The sequence below is a fragment of the Perna viridis genome, chromosome 5 (genome assembly GCF_037379345.1).
Source record: "Perna viridis isolate PV_CMFRI_1.1 ecotype Kerala chromosome 5, ASM3737934v1, whole genome shotgun sequence".
Taxonomy (NCBI): Eukaryota; Metazoa; Mollusca; class Bivalvia; order Mytilida; family Mytilidae; genus Perna; species Perna viridis.
Genome location: NC_142449.1, coordinates 31,029,937 through 31,057,074, shown reverse-complemented (window position 1 = coordinate 31,057,074; position 27,138 = coordinate 31,029,937). Strand labels below are relative to the sequence as shown.

The following is a 27,138-nucleotide window of genomic DNA, read 5'->3' as shown; positions in this document are numbered from 1 at the left end:
AAGATCAAATTATAGATCTAGTAAGAAAGTTTATAGGTAAATATACTATGGGGCTTATCCAGGACTTTAGATTAGTGGGGGCGCACACTTAAAATTTTGGCGAGCAGAGCCAGGCGAAAAATTTTTTTAGGTTAAATTTTTGGAAAATTAGTAAGAAATTAAAGTTTCAACTTAAAACTGGCTACATCCTGACAACCCATGCTTTGCAAGTTTTAGGGGGGGGGTGCACGCCCGCAACGCCCCTGCCTGAATCTGCCCCTGTATACTCTAGGTTCCCATACAGTGAAACCTGCCTAAACTGAATCCTTTTAAGGACTTTAAAATAGGTTTGGTTTAGACAGGTTTTTGGATTACCAAGGACTAAAATACTTTTAAACTGAAATGGTGGGACTTTAAAAAGTGTTTGGTTTCCTCAAATATTCAATTTCAAGTGATCTGATAGGTCGAAATTAGGAAGGATTTGAGGAAAGCTTTAATTTGAGATGTTTCATGAACTTGAACCCAGGTAAATATTATCTGAATCAACCACTAGTAATCTACAAAATTTGGGATAACATAAGAAACTTACAGAAAAAAGTTAAAGGAGTCCAAATTTGAGATTACACAAACGCTATGTACCCAAATGTTACATAAATAATTTTTTTGATATTTTTAGGAGTCAGAAAATAGTAGCAAAAACAGGATATTTCTTCAAAGTTTATAGAAAACAATGTGGGAAACATTAGACATCTCTCAATTCTAGACTAAACAAATAAGGTGTCCTTAAGTGTGATGAACAGACAGGCAGACAGATAGCCAACTCTTAAATTAACCTTTCTTTGACTGACATCAGCTAGTTATATCTGAACCTTTTGTTTTTGCATAAATATATTTTAGATTCCATCAATTTATTTCTGATTCGACTATTCTGCAACTTTTTGGGTATTAAACTTTACGTACTTCTATGCCTAAAATCAGGCAAAATTTGTTAAATGTGCGGCACATGAAGGAAAAAAACACATAGATTTTATTGCATACACCAAGTATTTATACATGATAACCTTCAGAAATAACCATAAAAGTATTTGTAAAATTTGCCTTTTTAAGATATTAATGATCAAATTTAGTTGAAATGCACTATGGAAAAATGGTGGAAACATTTTTCATCACTTTTTCCTAATATAAGAAGTCAAAAAATATCTACATCACAGATGCCTCAGGACAAATTAAAATAGCTTTTCAGTTGTTTTCTAGATGTATTGAATATATTTGAGGCAAAAAAGACCAAATTGAGAATAATGATGTGCCACCCACTGCCTGATTCTTACACAGAACTGTACTTAAAGTGTTTTTCATGACCTCAAAATTCTCAATGTCACAGTAATTAGGTGATTCTTCTAATGCAAATGGAATGTGTTTGTTTGTAAACAAATTTGAAAAAAATTAATATTTTTGTCCTAATTGTGCCATAGAAAAATTAAATACAACTCAATATAAAGGTCAAAACATAAGAGAAAAAGCTAATAAAACAAATATATGGATAGTCTACATGGCTGTATCTCTTAGCCTATTGAAAGATATATATGTTCAAATTGAAGGCAGTTATTCAGTAATAGATGATAATTACACAAAAATGCAAAGTAAAGTGACATTTAAGATCCTTACAGTTCAAAGGTGGTAATTACACCTTAACCTTCAATTCCTCAATCTGTCAGTACCTTAAATGATTAGTGTAAGAATGGTGGAAAAGGGGGCCATTACATGTCAATAAGATGATCCGTCTTTGGACTAAGTCCTCAAGTATAGTGAAAAAGAGGGGGGAATAAGTGCCCATAAGATGAATATGTCTTTGGACTAAGTCCTGAAGTATAGTGAAAAGGGGGAGGGGCAATAAGTATCCATAAGATGAATCTGTCTTTGGACTAAGTAAACAAGTATACAAGTATGGTGAAAAAGGGGGCCAATTTGTGTCCATACGATGATCCTGTTTTTTTAATCAAGTCTTCAATGGTCCTAGATCTTTTGAAATTTTAAAATATTTCATTGGAAGTACTTATGCAGAATTTAATGAAGAAAAACAAATTTTGGATATACATGTACAAACATGTATACCCACACGAGTAACAGCTTTTTGAACTAAAAGTTTTCAACAATTTGATTGGATGATAATTAGGTTAATCTTAGATACAAATAAAAACTTGACTTGTTTAACATAAAAATGAAACTGAAGCTAGAAGAAAAAGTTGGTAAGATAAGAAATTACAGGAGTTGATCTACAGATTTTAAAAAGGGGGAACGATTCCAGAAAAAAGGGTTCCAGGCTGTAATTTGCTCATTTTTGCCCAAATTTTGCATCAACATAACAAATTTTTCAACAGAAGTGGGTTCCAACTCCCAGAACCCCTATCCTTAGATCAGGCAATGATTTAATAAATTAAGAATTAACAATTGAATTGTGATATCTATTAGAATCAACATTCAGCAGCAATGCATCATTCACCCCGATCAAGAGTTATTCCACTGAATTGTTTACCTGCATATCATAAGTCATGGTTTTTTCTCCAAAATTATTGCACAGAGCCTCTAAAGCATTTGAACTAAAACTCATTTAAAATAGCCCAGACTTTAAAAATAAAAAGCTGCAAATTAAGCACTAGAATTGACTGAGGGAAAACACTTTATTCTGACTCCATGCTATTCACATTTTCATTCTTTCTTGTATACATAGCACACTAACAGCATCTACATAAATAAAGCCATTGGAGTGACTTGTCTGTCACCAGACACTCAGAATGACCAAATAATACCACCAACTCTCAAATAATATCTGAACAGACACCATGACACCATGATAAATTACAGTCACTAGGGACAGACCCAGATTTTCAGTTTTCGGGAATGCAATTAGAATTAAAGACTTAGGTGTTGAATATGAGACAAATCAAGATGATATAACTTCAGGATTAAGAGGGGGCATATGCCGTATCTGCTCTCTATGAATCTGAGCCATGCCACCCATTTTAGATGGAGTTTAACATCCACAACATGATTTCGAAACTTGAAAAAAAAGTTCACAATACAAACTTAATATTCTCATCATTCTAAATAGAATAAAAATTTTCTTATTCAATTTACAGCCATTTATAACATAACTTTGATCACTCATGAAACCTTACCCATTATGGTATATAATACTTATTACAGTTTCAGCGCAAGTTTTATTTTTCTTCAGCTGATTTTTTTTACATATATTTCTCTACAAATACAAAATTTAATTCACCTAGTATTTGAACTTGAAAATGATAATCATTTGCACATCTCATGCACCCTATATATGGAAAATGTAATGTAGCTGTTTTTGTAAGAATCATGCAAAATCTGTAAAATGTGATACACCCCAAATAGGCTACATATTTTTATTTTTGTAATTAAGTTGTTTTATGGGTCTATACTATGAAATATGTAACTATTCATTCAAATCTGCCTGCTCTTAAGAGAAAATCAACATTGAAAATCCAATAGGTTCTATTGTATATGAGTGTCATTTACAGAATTATCTCCCTTAATTTTGTAATCTACAGTGAATTCCACAAAATTTTTATCTCCTAAGAATACGGGTTATATGAAAAAATGAATAATAATTTCTGTTTACTATGGCTATTCAAACAAAATATCTAAAATTTAAAAAATGTTGGCTTTTTACCCATGAATCACATTCTGCATGATTCTTAGCTGGAGTACTACTTTTAAACATAAGGTTGTACATGGATCAAGGAACTGCAAGGGGAAAGGGGACAGGGGTTTTGAGAGATCTAAGCAACATGGCAGGCATTTTTTACCAGTAAGGTATTGATATAATTGATATCTTGATACTGCCATTATTTACTCTTTCAATGTAACCTTGAAATTCTCTTTGGCTACTTTTGCCTATCACTGGTTAACTTTTTATTGAAACCAAGGCTGAATTACCTCCCTTTTTGTTAGCAATTATTATACAAAAAATGGTGGAAAAAGCATTGGTAATGAGGCAATAAGCATCCTGTGTTATCATTGTCCCACATAAATTTATTATAAACATTAGCAAAATGATGCCAGAGCTTCAAAACAGAAGAACAATTCAGAGGTATCAGAATACCAAAACAGGGAAAAACAGGAAACAGAGACGAAATCCAAATACATAATGTAGACAACAGAATAAAATGCAATGACATGTAGAAAGATAAAATAACAAAAACAAAAAAAAACCAAGACAATAAAAAAAAAATAAAGCATATACAAAATGATAAATCCCCCAAAAAACTTGGAATGGCATCAGGTGCTCTGGATGGGTAAGTATGTCCTGCTTTGTCAGCAACACCTGAGTGAGTAAAATCCAATAAGTGTCAACTTTGGTGAGTTGTCACCAAACATAAAACATGAAGTTGCCTTGTCATGCTGCACACCCCCAATCATACAGAAAGTTAATATCTGAGAGCAACTAATATTGGTTACAACATATGCCTTATCTATATGACGCACACAGGTTTGGAATCAATCCATCCTTTGGGTTCTGAGATAATTGCAACGATTTGGATAGACAAACAAACAAACATTTTGATTCCAATATACCAACCACTGGTTGATGGAGGATATGGTTTTCTATTCTGTTTTATTTACCTATTATGTAATCATCAAGTTTACATTTAACGATCAACAAATAAAATTTCTGAGATTGATTTCTATTTTTACACCAACCTTTTGTAGAATGCTGTGCCTGTAAACTGTGACATCTTCTTAATATCTGAAAAAAGGAAATAATAAAAACATTAAGAATTTAATACATGAGTGAATTTATAAAATAATTATACATGGAAATTATTTGGATGTTGGTTTCAATTTTAGATGTATCAGTACTACATATTAGTGTTTGTAGGGAAGACAAATAAATCTCAACATGATGATGCACATGCTGTCGTGCTAGGTATACTCTCGCTCATACAGGAAGTTGGTGTCGGACAGCAGCCAAAATTGTTTAAAACATATCCCACATCTATATGAGGTCACAAAACAAATTGAAAATCTATCCGTGTATGTGGAACAGAGATAATTGCAACAAAATATTGACAGACAGACATACATGGAATAATACCGAATATGTTACAATGTAATTCAAATATATCACCACTGGTTGGGAGTGGGTATAATAATATTGTTGACGTAAATTCAAGTGCTTACAGATGGTCATCAAGAATCTGAAAATTAGAAATAATATTTATTTCTCATGCTCAGTGAATTTACATCAACAAATTTATTGTGATGGGTCTTGTAATTAACAAGAGCAAAACAAGGGTTGTCTCACTAAGTTTAAGATCTCACCGAGCAGTGCAAAGTGACAGACTCTGCTTTGAACAAAATGGACATTCTAAACCAGATATTATAAGTAAGTAAAAAGTCTGGGTTTTTTAAAAATATAAACCAAAACTTGTGGGACTTCCTTAACTATCAATACTGGTAGATAAAACCACAATAGCTAGTGACTCAAAAGTTCCAAGTCCTTCAAAGTTCATTCATAACATCTTTAGTATAAGAGGGATTTACACAAAATTTGAAAGATAATTTTTGGCATGGATTACTTCAGACCATGAACAGATGCTTACCATACAAATAAAAACCTTGACACGATGAGTATATGAATAATGTATATTACAAATAATCAACACACTTGCGAGGAAACAGCAAGGGTCATATACCATTTCTTTTTAAAAAAATTAAAGATGGACAGTTTGCATAATATTATACCTTAATTGTATTTAAATTTAAAAAAATTTAAACTTGATATATTTCAGACCAATTTCTTGCTATACCAGCTGGTTTCCATATTGTTAAAAAATAAATTACGGGTTTTGGGTCAGATGTAAAAAAGTATTGAAAAGTATTCAAACAAAGTAAATATACCTTATAAGTCGGAGGTCTTTTAAAACTATGATTTAAAAGATCTGTCAAAAATTTGATGAAAATCCTTTAGGACAAAATACGTCCCTTCTTTTAACATATCACGAAGTACATTCACGAATCTCTCTTTCTCTGTCACCTATTAAACCTTCCAGTACTGGCTGATATAAAAATTATGCATGTTGAAAACAAAATTGTTTTGACTAAATCCATGGTTTTTTCTAACATATAACAAAATATATTCATGAATTTGTCTTGCTCAACTATGAGACCTTTCATTACTAGTCTTTATAAGAATAATGCAGATTTAAAAGAATACTGAGTAAAGTTAAACCAATTACTTTAAAAGAACTGTAAACAATTGATATTTTCTTTAGTGGTTGCTAAATTTCAGATTCTTTCGAATGAAAATTGTTTGCATGTAAATATATGAATTTTCATAATACTTTTAAAACTACTTAAAAAATACAGTATACTTTAATTTTGTTTCTTCTATATCTTAAGAACAAACGTACTACACTTATGACTGAATTAGCAACATTTTCCTTCAATGTTGTTGATCTATCATCCAGAATGAAAACTCTAAATTCAGCTCATTTTTTTAACTCAAATAAGTACTGTGAAAGTACTATTGTTCATGGGATACCAATTTTCATGGTTTTCGTGGGTGAGCCAGACCACGAAATTTGGTTCCCAACAAAAAGCAGATTTCCGTTGATGTGAGTACTGAAAACCTAAAAACCAAGAATTCAAGAATCCACCAACTTGTGTATTTTCTCTAATCCATCAAAATTGGTATCCATGAATTTAAGTACTGTCAAAGTAGTTGAAAAGTCGCAGTTCATTTTATAGATACCAATATACTATGAATTTGAAAAACTGAATTCTAAACTACTAAGCAATATTTTATACAAAAAAAAGCGTTGCAAAAGGATTTCATTACTGAAAATAATATGATTGGTATAGAAATCACACATCATAATGCATTCCATAATTTTTAAATTGTTGGTATTCATCAAAATACCCTCTGCACGACTTTTAAAAAGATTATTGCCGAAGTGCGAATATTGGGTTGCAGATGTATTTGATCATTTAGCAATAAAGTGCAACTGATCTTAGCATTTGAGTTGACGTGGGTTGTTAATGTCTGAATTCATCTGAAATGATAATTGTTTTGTCAAAACTAAAAATGTCACATGGATAATGAATTTGTAAGATATTGAGATATGTAAATCTAGGGTTATGCCCCTTGAAAATTTGATACAGATTTGAAGGCAAATAGATTATGTTCTAATGGGGCAGATGGTGTCCTGATAAGGGATTTAAAGACAAGAATATTTTTCATTCATAATTTATGTTATCATTAAATCGTTTAAAAGTGCAGTTGTGACATGCTCTTCAATTCATTTAGGCAATGCAAAATATATCTACAGTATTGAAGATTATTCTGTAGTTTATTCTTCTCTTTCAAAGTGGCTGGTAGATTATCTTTTCTTTGTCTTTCTTGATTGAAAATTATTTGTACAGTGAAACCTGCCTTAACTATACCACTTTTGGAACTGTGTTTGGTTTACTCAGGTCAAAATACATTTAAACTGATATGAAGAGACTTCAAAAAGTGTCTGGTTTAGGCAGGGTTATGGATTATTCAGGATTTGGTTTAGACAGGTTTTTGGATTATTCAGGGTTAAGTTTAGACAGGGTTATTGATTATTCAAGGTTTGGTTTAGACAGGGTAATGGTTTATTCAAGGTTTGGTTAGACATGTTTTTGGATTATTCAGGGTTAAGTTTAGACAGGGTTATGGATTATTCAGGGTTTGGTTTAGACAGGTTTTCAGATTATTCAGGTTTAACTTTATAATATTACCATTCCTTTCTGTTGGTAAGAGACAAACGAGAGTGTATACAAATTTTCATTCTGATACTGTTGTTTTACAGGGCACTTTCACAGTTCCAATTGAATTGAAACATGGCATTCCACTCGGAACTAATAAACAGCATATGCACCTTAAAGTCTGTCTTTATACACTTAACAGTATCTGTACTTCAAAAAAGTTTGTAATAACCTGACACTATTACCATAGAAAAGAAAACTAAAATTGAGAGTAGATCCACAAAAGGATTCCCCCCCCTCACTTCCCATTAAAACATAAAAATGTCTTACATTGCAAGCATCAGACAATGATCATCCTCAAGAATATCTACGTACAATATCAAATGTTACTTCAAGTTTCATCAAAATCCTTTGGTTAATTTTGACGGAATTGTACTTAAAAGTCACACTGACAGTCAGACTCTCAGACCATGATTAGTTTATTTCCCAAGCTATATTTTTGAAAAAAAAAAAAAAAAAATTCCTCAATCCAGAGGTAAACCAGAGATATGACAGATGGGCAGACACAAAATACTATTTTAAGTTCATAAAAAAAAACAGTTAATTTTTTTTTTGCATAGCCTGCCAAGATCTCTTATTCATTCATAGTTGTTATCATTCTAAACTTTAAATAAAATAGGACCAGGACCGGTCATGAACATGCATAATGTAATATGTACTTAAAGCTTGTTCAATGAAGTCTAACTGAATATAAAAACTGTCCCATAAAACCTCCATCTAGGACTCCTGGACTATGGTACACTTCCTAGAGCTGCTGCTAAAGAAAATTGCACAGGTGCAATCACATAGTCTTTAGGCCCCATAATCTTAAACTTCGGGGGGTTTCTAATGAGACATTAAGATGAGTAGCCTTGGATTAGTTTGAAAATAGACATTTGTTGCCATGGAAACCAATAATATGAAATAAATAGGTAACTTTTTTCTTAAATGTGATTGTTACATGTATCTATGTATTAGGATGGTTTTTGCCCAATATTTAAATTTTTATTTTTCCATGTAAAAGTCAATGGTTCCTGACTTAGTCCCTTAAGATGTAACGCCCTTTAAAAAGTGGAATTGGGATAGCTGGTATAAAATAAAACTAACAATTAAAGCATGCACCAAAAATTTTCAACAACCACAGAATGCATTATTTCTGGGATGCATGCCTCAAATATCTGCATTTTCAGAGAGACAAAAATTAAAGGCTTACAAATTGACAAACGTATACCTAGGGATGGTGTTATTAAGATTTGACCAAGTGAAGTTTCTCAAAGGTATCTTCAAGCATCAAGATTACACAAAAAAAAAAAAAAAAAAAAAAAAAATAAGGAAAAACTTTTCTTCCCATGCAAATTTGCAAAAAAAAATCACAAGGAACTGTAAGCGCAAATACAAGCAGTTTTACATGTCAGTCAAAACAGGGTGTTCAACTCTGGTCCTCCCAATTAAGTGTCATATTATCGTACCAGTCTCGGCTCAAGTTGACAAAAACAGTACCTCACAGATTGTAAAACTATGATATCAAATGTAAACAAATAGACAAGGTAAGTAATAAGTTGAGAAAATTGGTACCCCACAAAATGCATAACTTAAGCATCAAATGTAAACAAAAAGATCAAAGGCGGTGTTTGATATCGCCATTAGCACAAGTGATCTGGCAGTTTGTATATCAGTAAAGTTTACAAATAACCCTTTTAATCCACTTCTTTTTAACCTGACACTTATGGAAATAAGATGTACAAATAAACTTGCTGTTAAATTTTTATTTGCAATTATAGTTGTATAATTATATTCATTGACGGTGGCATGAGTCGCTCTAGACGGGTAAAGTTCTACTCGTCTGAGATTTATATCTGGTACATCAGAGTGAATCATTCTCTGGTGAATGTATTTCCCCAGTTTCATGCCAGCTGTAAGCATATAATGTATAATATTAGTTGGGTATCATAGCTGGCTAAAATGGCACAGAAAATGAATAGAAAGCATACAATAAGCTGGTATCAAAGATGGCTTAAAAGCATACAAAAAATAAAAATGGCTTGATATCATAGATGGCTGAAAAGCATACAATTTATAATTTCTGCTGTGTACCATGACTGGCTTAAAAGCATACAATATATAATATAAGCTGGGTATCACAGCTTAGCTTAAAACATACAATATATAATATATGCTGGGTATCATAGCTTAGTTAAAAAATATACAATATATAATATAAGCTGGGTATCATAGCTTAGCTTGAAAACATACAATATATAATATCAGCTGGGTACTATAGCTTTTATTAAAAGCATACAATATATAGTATTATCTTGGTATCATAGCTGGCTTAAAAGGAGCATGTATCAAAGAATAGCATACAATATAATTTTAATGTATCATAGCTGGCTGCACATGTATTCAGGAATCATTCTATAATTATATCATTCCATAGGTATTAAATTCTAAGTCAGCTAGAAAGTTTAAATCTCCATATCAATTGTCCGGTTAACTACCTGTTCATCAAGTTCAATTCAGGTAAGACAAACTCCATTCCCTGAAGTTAACTATAGCACTTGCTGTAATATGGGGTTATCAGCATACCTGTTAACCCTCCCACATTAGGGGGAGACTGCCACAAAATTAATGAAAAATTTAGAATCTTCGTCATAAAAATGTAAAATTTGTGAAACTTTTTTGGGGAACATCGCTATATTTTCTGGGAAAGATTCAAAATAATTGAGTAAAAAATGATTGATTGATTGATTGTTAGGGTTTAATGCCGAACAGCAATATTTTAGCTATATTCAGGCGATGAACTTGAAAGGGGTTTTTAAATGAACATGGAATGATGATGAAATGAAAAATGGGATGTGACACAAGGATAATGGGATCGACAAATTTTGATTGCCATTGGAAATAGGGAGACGGAAATAGCGTAGGGCAATTTAGCCTCCTGTGACAGAGACCCAATGGTTCCTACTTCGAAAGAATATCACAGAAGGGTTCTTTAATGTGCAAAGAACATGGCATCTTTCCCAACATGTTGCACCACTATGGTTTGAATAAAAAATGTGCTTTAAAATAAAAATTTCCCATATGAGACAGTGACAATGGGAGATAATCTCTCACTTGAGGTAGTGACAATGGAGGAAGAATCTCCCATATCAGACTGTGTCAGTGGGGGGGGGGAATATGAACTATTCTAAAGGTTAACTCGCATGGTTACCAGTTATAGCTACTTGTACTTCATCAACTAGACCTTGATCCTGACAAGGAAAACTTGTTTTAAGATCATAATAAATAAAATAGAATAATTTTGTAAATAAATATTCCAATTAAAGGAACTACTTCGCTACTGGTACAAGTAGTTAAATTAGAGACGGTTTGATAAAGACAGCTATCAAAATACTATAACTTTATAAATTTGAAATATTAACTTTCTAAATAATTTTTTAGAGTGTAATTTACACCAATCCACTCCATTTTACAGATTTGAATAATTGTTTGTTACAGGTGAAACATTTATATACAGCATATTTGACTAATTTTTTCAGTAATAATTGGTACACATGTAATAATAAAATTGCAACAACAAAATTAGATTTGTACATCAAAGCAGACTTTGTATGTAGCTTTAAACCATACCTGCTAACCCTCCCTCATTAGGGGGTAGACTCCCACAAAATCAATGCAAAATTTAGAGTCTCCCACCAAAAAGTGTATTATCTGTTTGGTTAAAATCACAAAATTTTTTGTGAAAAAAATACTAAATAGTTTTTATATCAGAAGTTGGTTTTATATCAAATGTCTAAAAAGACAGTGTATATAGAGGAGAATCTCCCACATGTTCTGTTCTGAAAGTTAACAGGTATGTTTAGACTTTACCTCAGTCTATTCCTTAATGTAGAACCAATCCACAAAGTGGTTGTTTAGTAGATTCTTTTACATGTACTTGCAATTAGGATTGATAAATTGATTATGGCTTCCCATTTTATGGCAGAAATTTCATGCTTTTCAGGACAAGAACAATTGACCAATTGAACTGACCCTGCTTTGCACTAGTCTGACATGCTTAGTTGGATCTTTATTATGGTAGTTCACAGAAGTGTTACATCTTGCAGGCATGCATGTCACCCCATTTAGACACATCATTCTAACTCTGATCCAACCAGTTGTCACTTTACCCTTAAGGAGGTAGACCTAAGGTAAGGGACACAACTCTAACAAATAATTGGAATATTTGTATTCACCATTTTACATCAATATCATGTAAGCATCAAAGTAACTTGGATTGATTTCATTCTGTATTAAATTAAAGCTTGATAGGCTTTGGTGAAATTGAATATGATACAAACATATCGCAGATTTTCAAGAGTTATGTCCCTTACCCTAGGTCTACCTCCTTAAATACAGCTTGCTTGAGGGAGAAGTAGTGGCGACCAATTTCAAAGTCTTAGTTGTGACTCCCTGGGGATTGAACCCATGAGCTCCCTCACTTGAGGCTAGCAGCCTACCTTGGGACCACCAAGACATTTGCAGTTATGAGCATTTTTTAAATTAGTCATGACCTAAACTCACTTGCCTTCTACAAAATGCTAATTCCTTAACTATAGCTTCCAGCTTATCAGAAATTCATAAAATGGCAACAAGCTGCTCTTGGTTTCAGCCAGGATGTGTAACAATAGTTTTTTTGAGGTATCGTATCATGTGTATGGTTGCACATGCCAACTGAGGTATCATATGCCCATCATAAGATGGATATATAATTATAGTCAGTAAAAATAAGGCAAAATTACAAATAACAAAATAAGCTGCCTGTTTAAAGCAACATGTTAAGTAAGTGGTACAATCTGGCCTTATGTTGAAACAAGAACAGCATGGCTGCCTAAGTTAGACCTATAAGTACAACTTGTCAGTTACAAAAAAAAAGAAATATTAATCATGCTCCTGTTAAAAGCAACATGTAAAGTACATGGTACAATCTGGCCCAAAGTTGAATCAAGAACATCGTGATTGTCTAACTTAGATCTATAAGCACAACAACTCATCAGTAACAAGAAAGGTGCAATTGTCAGTTACCAGAAAGGTATGATCGTCAGTTACTAGACAGGCACAATTGTCAGTTACCAGAAAGGTATGATTGTCAGTTACTAGAAAGATACAAGTGTCAGTTACCAGAAAGGTATGATTGAGACCTTGAATGTCTGGGGTATATCAGATGTACACATTAACCCACAGGATTCAATGTATAACACAAGATCTTCAACCTGATCCCGATAAGTTGATGAATGTATGAACTCTACTGCAGAAGTACATATAGATTTCATGACAATATTAGTATCATTTTGCATAGGGGTAAATTTAGGCACAAGGTGGTCTGGTTTATATAATTCTCTGAACTTGAAATTACAAATACATGCAAATTGCATGACATGATTATATCTCAGCTCATTTTTGGTTTAATATATAGAAAATTAAAGTACATGATGAACAGTGTTATCTTTCCAATGGGCAGGTTTCTTCGTGCATAAAAGGTCTTTCTGCTAATCAATCAATCAACCAATCTATTGTTTAACATGTACCCTAATACATAAAAAACACAGATTAATATAAAAATTGTCATGGACTTGGTTCAACACAATTGTCAATGTGTTTTTGCAGATTTAGTATGGCAAATTAAAATTAAGGATGGCCTCTCCACTAGACCTCTTGCATGTAGCAGTCATGACAGATATATACACATGCCATATTCAACTGGTGGTTGCAACCAAGAACTGTACTGAAAGTTGTTACTGTTTGATTATAGCAAATACAATTATAATGTTCAGGAGATACGTTTAGCCTACTCTTGATTACTGGTAAATAATAATTACTTTTTAAGGTAGGTTACTGGACATTTGACATGGAAATGAAAACTTTTTACCAGACACAGGTATTTAAATTTGAAAGATAATTTAAATCTCCTTGTCATTTAGATGAGTGAAGGTAAACTCTATTTGCTGAACATCATCATCTAATGCACTGTAAAATAACCTGTTTTACTCAATGAAATAATATAAACCAAACTGAAGGTGTTAACACAACAATCCCATTGTTGTCAATAACAACTGGTCTGGAGCAGATTGTCAACCCAGTTTTAACAGAAACCTTCAAATGACAGTGGCCAGCTTTTGAAAAACACAACTTTACAACAGTATTATAAATGCAGTGAATAGTATGTTTTCAATGGCCATCCATGTGATATACTTATGAGTAGAGATTATTTGTATAAGTCCACATATACACTAGGAATAACAATACATATAATGTATTAAATTAACTAGAAACAGCAAAATATGAACATTCATTAAATTCTACCTTGGCAGTTGCTTGAAAGAGTGATAACAAATAATCTAATATGATGTGCTTTAAAGCACTTTAGACCACAGTCATGGTAAAAAAAAAGTGAACACATGACCAACATTTCGTACAACACACAGACTTTGTCTATTAAAAAATATGAAGAAACTAGTCCTATTAGGATCGAAATAAATCACAGAAACTCCATTTTATTATAGTTTTACCATGGGCTGGCCATTAATGTCATTATTTAACCCTTCACTATAGCTCTGGGTAAAACAATGCGACATAAATGGCCAGCCTGTGGTAAAACAATGATAAAATGGAGTTTCTGTGATTTTTTTCTTAAATCTACAGAGCAATACTATTAACAAAGTAAAACTAGAATAATCCAACTGAGTAATATACCAAACATGTAAAATCCATCTAATTATCTCCCTTAGAAAGCATAAGCATGAGTTTTTTTTTTAACTTTTTGCAAATATTAATAAAATGTCCAATCTTCCTATAAAATCTCATCGAAATCCATGGATTGGTTTAAGAGAAATTATGATTACGAGAAAAAGACTAAAAAAATAACCAAACATGAAACAAGGTGATCCCTAAGTAGCCTCCCCCCCAAAAAAAAAAGAAATAAATTAAAATAAAAACAACACATGGAAAATAAACCTCCCCAATCAATAAACTCTTTAAAAATTAGATCGATTAAGAGACTGATTGCTTATACTGGTAGTTCAACTTATGGCAAGAAATTGATTCAAATCAGGACAAGAATATTTGATCAATCAAACAGACCCTTCAAAATACTAGTCAGACATGCTGTGCCATTATTCTAGTCACCCATTACAGCCTCACTATTCTAACTTACCGGCCAAAAACTATCACCTATGTGATTAAGTAGTGACTAAGTCTTTCTTATAAAAGGGATGGGGCATGTGCATATGTAATTGAGAATTCTAATATATATGAAAATGACAATGGATAATCTAAAAGAAGTTTCTTTATGCTGACAGTTCTTACTTGTCAGTCGAAATCAAGCTATTTTGCAAATATTTACTTGAACTTCAATTGTCTTTGTAAATCTGCATAATCTTGTAAACCATGAGTCATGTATAGCATTATGGATTAAACGGATAGTGAACATGCATTTATAATCCATGTCCCCTTAAAAAACACTCCTTAACAATACATTTAACAACTGTCAAACTTAAACATGACCCCTTTTTATGATAAGAAACTAAATACTTGAATTTATATTTGGAAAGTCTGTTAGAAGCTGTTCTCAAGTTGTTGAACAGCAATGTTCATAAGCAGACATTAATGGCAACGGAATCTTACACTGCTGAGAATGGAAGACAGAGGAATCTTACTCCATTCATAACACCAGGTATTCTAATATGACAATAGGGAGCAACGCAATGAAAGCAGAGCTGTCTGGAAAGACAATGAATGCCGTGCTAGAGAGTCAATGTTAATCTGGACACAACTGGTCGCAGGCATATCAAATTCTGTGGTCCATTGAAATTTGTGCCCAGAAAAACATTTCCTCTACAGGGCCTTTCCAACCAGCCCTGCAATCATTGTGTTGCTCCGGTTTGTTGTGTTAGGACACCAAGCGTGTTTATACCAATTTCAAACTTGTGTTCCAATCAGCCCTCCCATCATTGTGTTGTTCCGGTTTGTTGTGTTAGGACACCAAGCATGTTTATACCAAATTCAAACCTATGTTCCAATCAGCCCTGCCATCATTGTGTTGCTCCGGTTTGTTGTGTTAGGACACCAAGCGTTTTTATACCAATTTCAAACCTGTGTTCCAATCAGCCCTCCCATCATTGTGTTGCTCCAGTTTGTTGTGTTAGGACACCAAACATGTTTATACCAATTTCAAACCTATATTCCAATCAGCCCTGCCATCATTGTGTTGCTCCGGTTTGTTGTGTTAGGACACCAAGCGTGTTTATACCAATTTCAAACCTGTGTTCCAATCAGCCCTCCCATCATTGTGTTGCTCCGGTTTGTTGTGTTAGGACACCAAGCGTTTTTATACCAATTTCAAACCTGTGTTCCAATCAGCACTCCCATCATTGTGTTGCTCCGGTTTGTTGTGTTATGACACCAAGCGTTTTTATACCAATTTCAAACCTGTTTTCCAATCAGCCCTGCCATCATTGTGTTGCTCCGGTTTGTTGTGTTAGGACACCAAGCGTGTTTATACCAATTTCAAACCTGTGTTCCAATCAGCCCTCCCATCATTGTGTTGCTCCGGTTTGTTGTGTTAGGACACCAAGCGTGTTTATACCAATTTCAAACCTGTGTTCCAATCAGCCCTCCCATCATTGTGTTGCTCCGGTTTGTTGTGTTAGGACACCAAGCGTTTTTATACCAATTTCAAACCTGTGTTCCAATCAGCCCTCCCATCATTGTGTTGCTCCGGTTTGTTGTGTTATGACACCAAGCGTTTTTATACCAATTTCAAACCTGTTTTCCAATCAGCCCTCCCATCATTGTGTTGCTCTGGTTTGTTGTGTTAGGACACCAAGCGTGTTTATACCAATTTCAAACCTGTGTTCCAATCAGCCCTGCAATCATTGTGTTGCTCTGGTTCATTGTGATAGGACACCAAGGGTATTTATACCAATTTCAAACCTGAGTTAACCAAATACCTGCCTAAACTGGACAAAACCCTTTCCAAAAGGGATTTAGTTTAGACAGGGTTCACATTTAACAGGATCAATAACAGCTCTCATTCCTCAATGTCATTTTCTTTTACCGCAGAAATAAAAACAAGGTATTGTTTGAATTTGGAATTATTTTGGAATTAAGAAAATGACCAAAAGAAGAAAGTAACTATTTTTTAGAAGATAGTTCTAGTAATAACAGACTGACTGACTGCAAAAACACATTTGCCTTGCAATGAGAATCAAAGAGAATGCTCATTCTAAAATCATACAAACAAATCACGGAGTAAACTATAAGTTTCTTGCAATTATTACATAACTCTTTATAATGTTAACTGATTTACAATTTTAACACCAAATAGCAAAGTTCAAGTACATTTTATTAAAGGGCAATCCTTTTAGAAATGCTATTTTAGTGCATTCTGCATGTAAAAACACCTGAAATAACAATTTCTTACTGGTAAAAATAGATTAAATTACACTATTTTTTGTGGCAGTTAAAGTGAAGTATTGAAAACAAAACTGCTATTTCAGGGTACATCAAGTATATTTAAAAAAAAAGATAACTTTGCATGAAGTAAAATGTCCCCTGCTGCAGTAAGTCTCTTCCATGTAACTAAACTCCCATTATACATTATATTGAAATTCTTTATCCTTTTTCAGCTTAAAAATATAATACAAATTTAACCAACTAACTAGAAGAAAGTAAGAATAAATACATTGTTTCATTATCAAATAGTTGAGTGTTCCAATGATGCTTTTATCATAATCAGTCTTTTAACCAGTTTGTTGCTGAATACAGGTGTTCACTAAGACAATTTTGGCTATACAGGCAAAAAGCACAAAAAAGTTTCAACCATACACATTTTATATTGAATGCTTGATTCAATTTAATTAGAGTTTTTGTTTACACTGATTCAAAACGATTTGAAGCTAACACAGAAAAGACTTGATGGGAAACTGATACAAAAGGACTTGATGGGAAACTGACACAAAAGTACTTTATTGGAAACTGACACAAATGGACCTGATGGGAAACTGAAACAAAAGTACTTAGTGAGAAACTATCACAAATGGACCTGATGGGAAATTGACACAAAAAAGGCTTGATGGAAACTGACACAAAAAGGACTTGTAGGAAACTGATACAAAAAGACTTGATGGAAAACTGGCACAAATGGACTTGAAAGGAAAGTGACACAAATGGCTTGATTTTAAACTGACACAAAAGGATTTGATATTAAAATGACAAAAATGGACTTGATTTTAAATTGACACAAAAGGACTTGATGGAAAACTGACACAAATGGACTTGATGGGAAACTGACACAAATGGACTTGAAAGGAAACTGACACAAAGGGCTTGATTTTAAATTGACACAAAAGGACTAGATTTTAAACTGACACAAAAAGATTTGACTTGTAATTGACACAAAAAGGACTTGATGGGAAACTGACACAAAAAGACTTGAAAGGAAACTGACACAAAGGGCTTGATTTTAAACTGACACAAAGGGACTTGATTTTAAACTGACACAAAAAGGACTTGATGGGAAACTGATGTAAAAGGACTTAATTGGAAACTGACACAAATGGACTTGATGTCTAGTTTAACAGGTTGCCAGTAATTCAGGGTTCTGTTTAGACAGGTTTTATCATAGATCAAAGAGATGCAGCAAGTAAAATCATGATAGCGTACACATAAAAATAGTCCGCACAGTGAGGGTAAAACTTGTAAATATTAGAATATATTAAAATTTGTCTTAATGCAGTTTGATCAATTACCATCTGCAGATCTTTGAAACGTTTTTATATATTCATAAATAGAAGAAAATGAGTGAGAATAAATTAACCAAGATTTAATTATGGGTATTCCCACAAATGTGTAATTATCTTCCAAGTTAAGCAACCCATGGATTATATTCCAAATCTGATAAACCACAGAGAGAGCCTCCTATGAATGGGAACTTTAATATTATTGATGACACTCACTCCTTCATTTTTCATTCATGAAAATCACACAATACCTCTACTGTCAATAATCAAAGAAAACTCTCTTTGATGATAAATATTATATTTTAGGAATATGCAATAAGATTTGAAAGCTTATAAAAAAGTGGTATATATTAAAAATAAATCTTTACATCAATTGTTCTGAGAACTTAGTTTGAATTTTGACTGTGATTTTGATCCTCGATGCATTGCACTGCAGGATTTTTTATGCGAAAGGATCGTCACTGTAGATGAGGTTAATGCGGTGTATCGCTTATCAACTTTTGACAGTTTTCAACCTGGCAAAATCAACCTAAAATAGACCCTACTACTGGCAATAAAATACTTCCTGCTTACATTAATAGAAAAATATGTATGAAAGACTATTCTCCAACTTCTCTTAAAAATTTCTGTTTTGAAAAGACCTACCACGAAATTTAATAATATACAATTTCTGCCATATGAAATGAATTTAGAATCTTATTCACTTTTAATGAAATAATGCCATTATAATTAATTTTATTCTAAATTTTAGAATCTTTCGACAATGTGTTAATAAATAATGCTAAAAATATCACCATAACAATAAGTATACAAGACCAAAAAACTGCACATCTGCATTTTCTATATTTTCGTCACATGATGATGAAGGCATATGAATACAAAAATTGACGTTAATATTATATGCAATTATTCAGTGAACAATGTAAGTAAATAGGATTTATTATGCAACTTGTTCAATATCATATGACAGATATGAATGATGTTTTTTTCCAAAGACCCAAGGTGAAGGTTAAGGTCAATGCAGTGGAGTGACCTTGACCTTAATCCAATTGACAATGCATGTTCTTATGAAAGAGTCTTATAAGCATTAATTAGTCATTTATGAATGACAATGAATAAATAATTTCAAAAGCAGAATGCTGAAACAGCATTAAAAAAAAATCAACAATCAATCAATCAATCAATCAAAACTTAATAGACAAACCTATTCAATCAATCAAACTTTGATGTAAAGAAAAGAATTTTTAATCATATACATGTATTGGTACAATTCTGTAACATAAGTCTAGCAGAGTTGATACATTTCATTTTAAATTTCATCAAACTTATTAAATTTAATTTCATTCATGATATTGAGCCTCAATGAAAGAGACTTTCCATTCACTAACCACCATGGAGAAAACAGCTTTTTAAATACACTAACCTCCTGAAACTGAGAAGACAATTTTCAAGTAGACATGAAAATATCAGACCTTTCAAAAATCAGGCACACAAAATAGAGTTACACTTGCCCAAACTGAACCCTTTTTCTGACTAGAAGTTTTTTGTTTTTTTGTTTTTTTTTGTTTTTTTTGTTTTTGTTAACCGGTGTTTGGTTTATTCAGATTTTTGTTTAGATAGGATTCCCAGTAAATAATTTTATTTCAAAAAGATCAACACAAGGGTTTACAATTTTAAGGTTCAAACTGGCCCAGCTGAATGGGGGTATATGCAGGATTTCAAGAAAGCATAGACGTGAGTTTTGTGGGGTACTTTCACATGAAAATGAAGAATACCTACCAAACTATATTTTTTTTAGCTTTTAAATTAGGAAAGAAAATGCTAGGTCCATCAGTCCTTGCTTAACAGTTATTAGGCATAATAAGTAATATCGTAAATGAAAGGACTACTGAAATCAACAATAAAATAACGTACGTTGGCAAAATGTTACACAATACCTAGCTTTTATGTGTAAATTTGAAACAGTGAATTGAATAAAGAAGCTAAATATTACAATATGGAATACAAATGAAGGAAAAAAAGAACTGTGACTTGTATTTGTAGATACAAAAAGCACTGTAAACATATTAATTTTCGCGGTTGCTAATTTTTTGCAGTCTCAAAAAAAATGATTAGTTATATAATGTTAAAAATCAATTTTGTGTGTACTATTTTTCACGGTTTTCTGTCCACCGCGAAAATAGCGAAAATTAATACACCGCAAAAAATCAGTACATTTACAGTAACCCAGGTTATAGTGAGAACCGAAATTTGTGAGTCAAGGGACTGAGTAAAGCCAAATAAAGCTGGGACAGAAAAAAAAAAACAAAAAAAAACAAAAAAAACAAAAAAAAAACAGACAGCTATAAATGAGCAACTTCTACTGCACAAACATATAATGAGCATGGGTTGGGATTACATCTTGTCTAGCTGATGGATGTTTTGGTACTTTGTCTAAACCAACCAGACATTTAATTTTGAGCACTAATTATGTAAATAGGCATTTTTAATTCATCAATCACAAAAGTTTGGAACACGAATTAGTAACACAGGTTAGTTCATCCATTTTATATTCTAGAAACACCGTCCTTCTTGAAACAATATTTAAATTATGGCCTACCTTTTTCAACATTAGGTACTTTGGCTAAAGTAACCTGACATCTACTTGGAGTAGTATTTTAAAAGCTTCCCTGACACATAAATTAAATTTATTTGCACCACGAACTGCTCAAATATATTCATTACTACACTTGGTATAAGTAAATGGAAATTTGTTCAAACAAGACCCATTGAAAAAACATAGAAAGGGAACTACTCGAGACAGTTATTGAACATGGCTTATAAAATATATAATTCATGCAGAAAGTTTTCATTCATTTTTTTTTTTTATTTTAAGCAAGCACCTATTTAATATTTTTATGAATAAAGTAATTATTACTACGTTGAAAGCGATAACAACATCAATTTTAATATTTATGTAAACAAATTTTGACAATCTTGTTTAAATCTAGGTTGCGATATTCATCCCCAGTACCTTGTCCTGGCTTTTGATTTTATTTGTATATTTTATGTTTAACTGCTGAAGCATATTTAACAAGATGACCACCAAGGATGGAATTGTTGAAAACGGTACAGTAGGATTATCATCATTCCATAACTATAGTCGAGTAAAATGGTCATGAGACAATGACATTGCATAGCAACAGGTATTCTAATCAGAATACAAGTACAGCATGTATCCCTCTTTTAACACAATAAAACAGATATTGTACTTGAGGAATTTACCAGTAACAAGTTGAATTGAAATTGTTTTAGTGCATTACAATATATGCCTCCCCTTACATAGTTTACATGCACAATACATGGTAATCTACAGCAAAAGAAACATGGAGTTGCACAAGTTTTCGGCCAAGTTTACCCTTACAGTACCTGAACCCATCCGTGCAACAAAAATTCCGATCGTTCATCGGTCACCGATCAGTTTCTGGTCAGTCATCCATCCGTCAAACCGATCCATTAAACCGGGGATCGCATCACATTGCTACAGAGCGGTTACTGTATTTTACTGTTTTTATTGTTTTCTTTGTCAATTTTACACATATTCACATAATGTAATAGATTTAAACATCAATTTATACTTTTATTTTACATTTCTTTTGTTTCACACAGATCTTACGTCATTTTACATAATGAAACTGCAATCAAATCGGCCACCTGACATCAGTCATTGATCTGTCAGCGATCAATCAGTCAACGGTCACCAATCTGTCAAATCATTGCGGGGATCGATTCAAGGACTGTAGTCATGTAGACAAACTTTGAACAGGATGGTGAAGGTGATTGCAAAATACCATCCACTCGCTGAGTGTGGTATAATTAATGAAAATTTGAAAGAAATCTGACAAAAAAATGAAAGTTCTAGCAAAGAAACAATGTAGTGGACCAATCAAATCATTGTATTCTCTGTAACTTTATGCAAGGGGTATATAATGGTAAATTTAGTTTGAGGTCAAAGATCAAGATCACAAAGAAGTCATCTCACTACTCAAAATTCAGAACAATTTTATCCTAACTAAGTGCAAGAAGTTGACATTATGTCCACAGGTCAAGGTCACAGAAATGTCATCCTGATACATGCATGGTGGTTCATCAACAAGCGAAAGAAGATAAAGGCCAAACAATGAAAAAGTTATAAGCCAGACAAAAAAAAACATTGTCGGAAAAAAAAGTGCAGATAATGGACCCTGAGGCAATACCAAACACATCATAATACCAGACACACTGCCTCTGGTAATACATCCAAATACCTAAAGCCATGGTCAACAGAAAAAAAATATGAAGGACATTTAAACTTTTGTATGAGGAGTATTCCAATACCTGAGTATTCAAGAATCCTCTATAATCATACAATTCAACATGAAATTTTTCTCCTTCCAAGAGAACACTTCTAATGTCAATTGGAAGTGACCTTGAGCACATTCTATAAAATGCGATGTGAGAGTTTAAGTGTTGAAATCTTGGACCTTTCATAACATAGGGATTTTCCTTCTTCCGAAAACAAACAAAAAGATTAAGGCAGTAAATCATGTTTATAGCTTAATTTTGTATGAGCCACACTGAGTCAGGCAAAACTGTAAAAAAGGAATTAAATTTACACTCAAATTTATCTTTTCCGTGCTTCTATCAGCACCATACAAATACTTATAGAACAGGGTACTCATAGACTATATGGATACCCAGTAAAAGCACGCTGTCACTGGGGAGAGTCAGGCTTTGATGTCAAAACATCAAAAGCCAATGAATTAGGTCTTGGAACAATTAACATTCAAAACGCGTCAAGATAAATGAAGGTTTATTCAGATGATTATCACCGTCGTAATAAATCGTAGGTAAAAATCTACATGACTTGATCTGGATTAAATGTTAATATAAGGGGTTTTACACACCTAAAATAGTCAAAATGACCAAGATATTGGAATAAATATAGTGCTCTATTTAATAATTAATTGTTTGAATGACCATTCAACATGTCCCTTATACAGAATTTGACACTTTTTAATCTCTTTTGAGGTTTTAATTGCATTTGAAAAAAACTTAAGTTTTAAGTTTAAAACTATTCAGGGAGTTATTCTTAAGATGTATTTAATTATAGACCACATAGTTAATCTATGAAGTGACCAATTCACCTAACACAAGGGTAAATGTCAAACTCTGAAATGTTAAAACACTTCGAAAAGCAGAGGACGCTTACCCTACCAGTGCACCTGGTCCATGCTCCCAGTTTTTAGTGGAGTACGAGTTGCTCATTTGCTTTTGTTGCCTTTTGTGTATGATTTTTGTTACTTTGTGTTCTTTGTTGCGTGTGTCTGTTTTGAAGATCAAAACCATAATTTACTCGACTATTGTGCCACAAAGTTATGATTTTAGATATATCTTTATTTTACTATTCAACTCAGCAGACTTTGTAAAATTTGTAAAAAATTGTACCATTCTTGAAGACCATATTAGGTCATGGTGGGCTGACAATAAGGCTATAAGAAAGTTTTGACACTTTTTACGATAGCATTGATGTAATACATTTTTAAATGTAAACAGATGACTGAATATCAACTGCATACAAATTGTTGTAATTATTTCACTTTTTATGTTTATTATCATAACTATAGCTTGTTATCCAAAGATTTTCTTCAAAGAACCTTATGTTATAATTTATAAGCTCCACCACGACAATATGCAGAAATGAAAACATATTTTCATGTACAAATGTATATTAACAGTTACCAGTGTGGATTCATAGGGGGTGGACCAAGCATATGCCCCCCCACCCCATAAAATTGAGAAATGTGCTTTCTCTCTGCTCCCCCTCCCCTTTTGTTTTGCTAGGCCTGCAATTCTATTTACGCCTCCTTAATCTGGAATGGACCTTGGTTGTAGCATGCCTTCCTAATCTGAAATCCTGGATGTGCCCCTGGTTAAATCATACATCAGGACCTGTTATGGGTTTGTAACTTCAGGAAATATAAAAAAAAATTAAGGACAAAACTTGTTCACTTTAATCACTGCCTGTAGCTTAATTATGGTTTTAACTTCCTGCTTTATAACAGGTGCAAAGGGACTCTATCTCAAAAACTGTTAAAAGTTCGTGCAGATAAAAACTGAAACACACAAGAGCTATCTTGTTCATCTTATGCCTAGGTACAGTATACAATACTATGACTAAAGGCAAAAAATAAAAAGTGAAAGTGTGTCAATGGAGTGCAATTGTTTTGATGACTACATGCACCTCTCATATACATTAAATAAGCAAGCTAACATAACAACCAGTAAGATGAAAGAAGGACAGGAGACAGCATTTAGTGACTTCTTATTTGAAAGTTAAATCACTAATGGAAATAATATATAACTTAAATAGACGCACCTGTTAAATGAACACTATTGTAGATTTAAGTTTTTAAAAGCATAAATATATATTTGGAAAATTTAATAGTGATAGCTAGTTGCATTACGACGACCTATGTTGCAGGTGAAGGTTATGCTGTTAAATTCAATATAGATCCGAGATTTAAAAAAGGGGGGGTTCAAGGTTGTTATTTGCTCATTTTACCCAAGTTTTGCCCAAAAATAACAAATTATTCCAACCAAAGGGGGGGGGGGGTTTCTATAAATCACCCCCCCCCCCTAATCTCCACTGTCCCTGGATCCAACTCTGATAGTAGTTAATAACAATAGAGATGTAAATGAATTGCAGTCATCCAAACATTTATATTTTTTCTTTCTATAGTGTTCAGAATTTTTATATTCATTGGAAACTACATTACCCTTAAATAAATTAATTTGAGATAAATACTGCAATCTGATTGGTTAAAATAATTTTGTTATATCTCAATGGATAAAACAAATATTGACACGCCCCTATTCAGTTAAATTCAAAGCTACTTTTCTCAAGTTTAAAGATAAAAATATGTTTTAAAATTAATTTATAAGAATTGGCAATAATAAAAATTTTTGTCTATTGAAGCACTTTGCACAATAAACAATATGCACATGGAAAACTTATGTTATTTTCCAATAGACAAAATTCTTATTATTGCCAATTCTTTAATAAATTGCCTATATTCAAGGAGATTAAGTTTCAAGCACTTTCAATATTGAAAATTTCATTAAGACTTTCCAGAGTAATTTAAGCACAAGAAAAAGACTAATAAGCACTTTATTAGTGCTTTCATATGATCAAAGTCATTTGCTTCAATATTTATGCTTCATAATTATAATAACTTCGGTTGGCATTTTGCTAACACATTTATGCTAGCATCTTACATGTGCTAGCATTATGCTATCTTGCACGTTAAATCATAATAGCAACAGCCATACATGAAGCATTATAAACCCTGTAGGATAGGTAGTAAAACTGAGATGGAAGTACATATGTGCTACGTTATGTGACTTGATATTCACAACTTGTAACTTGTGCTAGCATATTGATATCAAGCAATGAGGCAATGCATGTATAAGAGAATAAGCATATATAAAATCAAAGCATATTTCAGATACAGAATATAGCACAATTAAGAGAAACTGTAGTATACTTTACCATATAAAGAGTAAACAATAGAGTGAAATAACTTCTCCAGGAATTAAGAGTCATTTTAAATCATCCATGCAAATCTGTCACTTCTATAGAACCATAATTACAACACATGAAAATGTAAAATCTTCACTGCTATAACTTAAGTCATTTCTCAATTTAAAGTTGACTTTATTGCAAGGTTTCTCTCTCAACAGTCATAAAAATGCACAACTACGTATAAAAATACTATCAAATTCTCTACTGCATTTGTGAATCGAAAATGACAAGTTTAAAAACTAATTTTTTTGTTTATTTTCTCAAGGCCCACTGAAGTTTAACTTGAAGTACAAATGTGTATATACTCTATATATAAACTTTTTATACGATTGACGGGAGGTTGATGTCAACGTCTCCGGCAAGTGTGACGAACAGGTAATCGACCAATCAAATGAGGTGACAGGTAGATGGATTCCCAAGCTCACTTTGAATGAAATATCATTTAAAGGGCTTGGGTTGTTATGAAAATGATTCAAGCCGAAGATTACCTTCTGTTAAATGTCAAATGAATTTATTTAGTTGGTGGTTAAGTTGTACAGATAGTGTATCAGTAAATCAGAAGAAAAAGTCGCAAATTGATAATTTGTGGTGACAAATTTTAACAATAATGTAGTATTTTAGACTCACTAATACTTGAAGTGATGGAGTATTTTGATGTCAAAGAGCATTAAAATGAAATAATTATCTATCCAAATTAATATTTAATCAGTCTCTTATGTACACAGTAAAGTGAGAGAAAACCACAATTAGAACAGTGGTAAAGATTCAAGAATTGATGAACAATAAAGGCACTTAAAGGTAGCACACAAAGATATATAAAACTTTTTTTTTGATAGAATGATTTATATCTCTACCTCATTTATGCTAAATCAAAAGTTATGAAAAATGTTAATGTGTCTTGCATATATACACATAGAGAAGTTTTTCAAAATCTTCAAAGTAAAAAAATAATGTTTTGGTCTACAGGAAGCA

General features: G+C 32.5%; 1 protein-coding gene across 2 annotated transcripts in view; it reads right to left on the bottom strand.

Moving 5' to 3' along the window:
* LOC148617055 (A disintegrin and metalloproteinase with thrombospondin motifs 18-like) overlaps positions 1-26,442 on the bottom strand; it is a 69,502-nt gene extending 43,060 nt beyond the window's left edge. For both annotated transcript variants that reach the window (XM_088584341.1, XM_088584342.1), the window contains exons 1-2: positions 26,134-26,442; positions 4,714-4,759 (exon numbers count right to left, since the gene is read on the bottom strand). In XM_088584341.1, coding sequence (XP_088440467.1) covers positions 4,714-4,759; positions 26,134-26,187 — 100 coding nt within the window. In that variant the 5' untranslated portion in view covers positions 26,188-26,442. The remainder of the gene's footprint in view (positions 1-4,713; positions 4,760-26,133) is intronic.
* Positions 26,443-27,138: the final 696 nt, after the last annotated feature.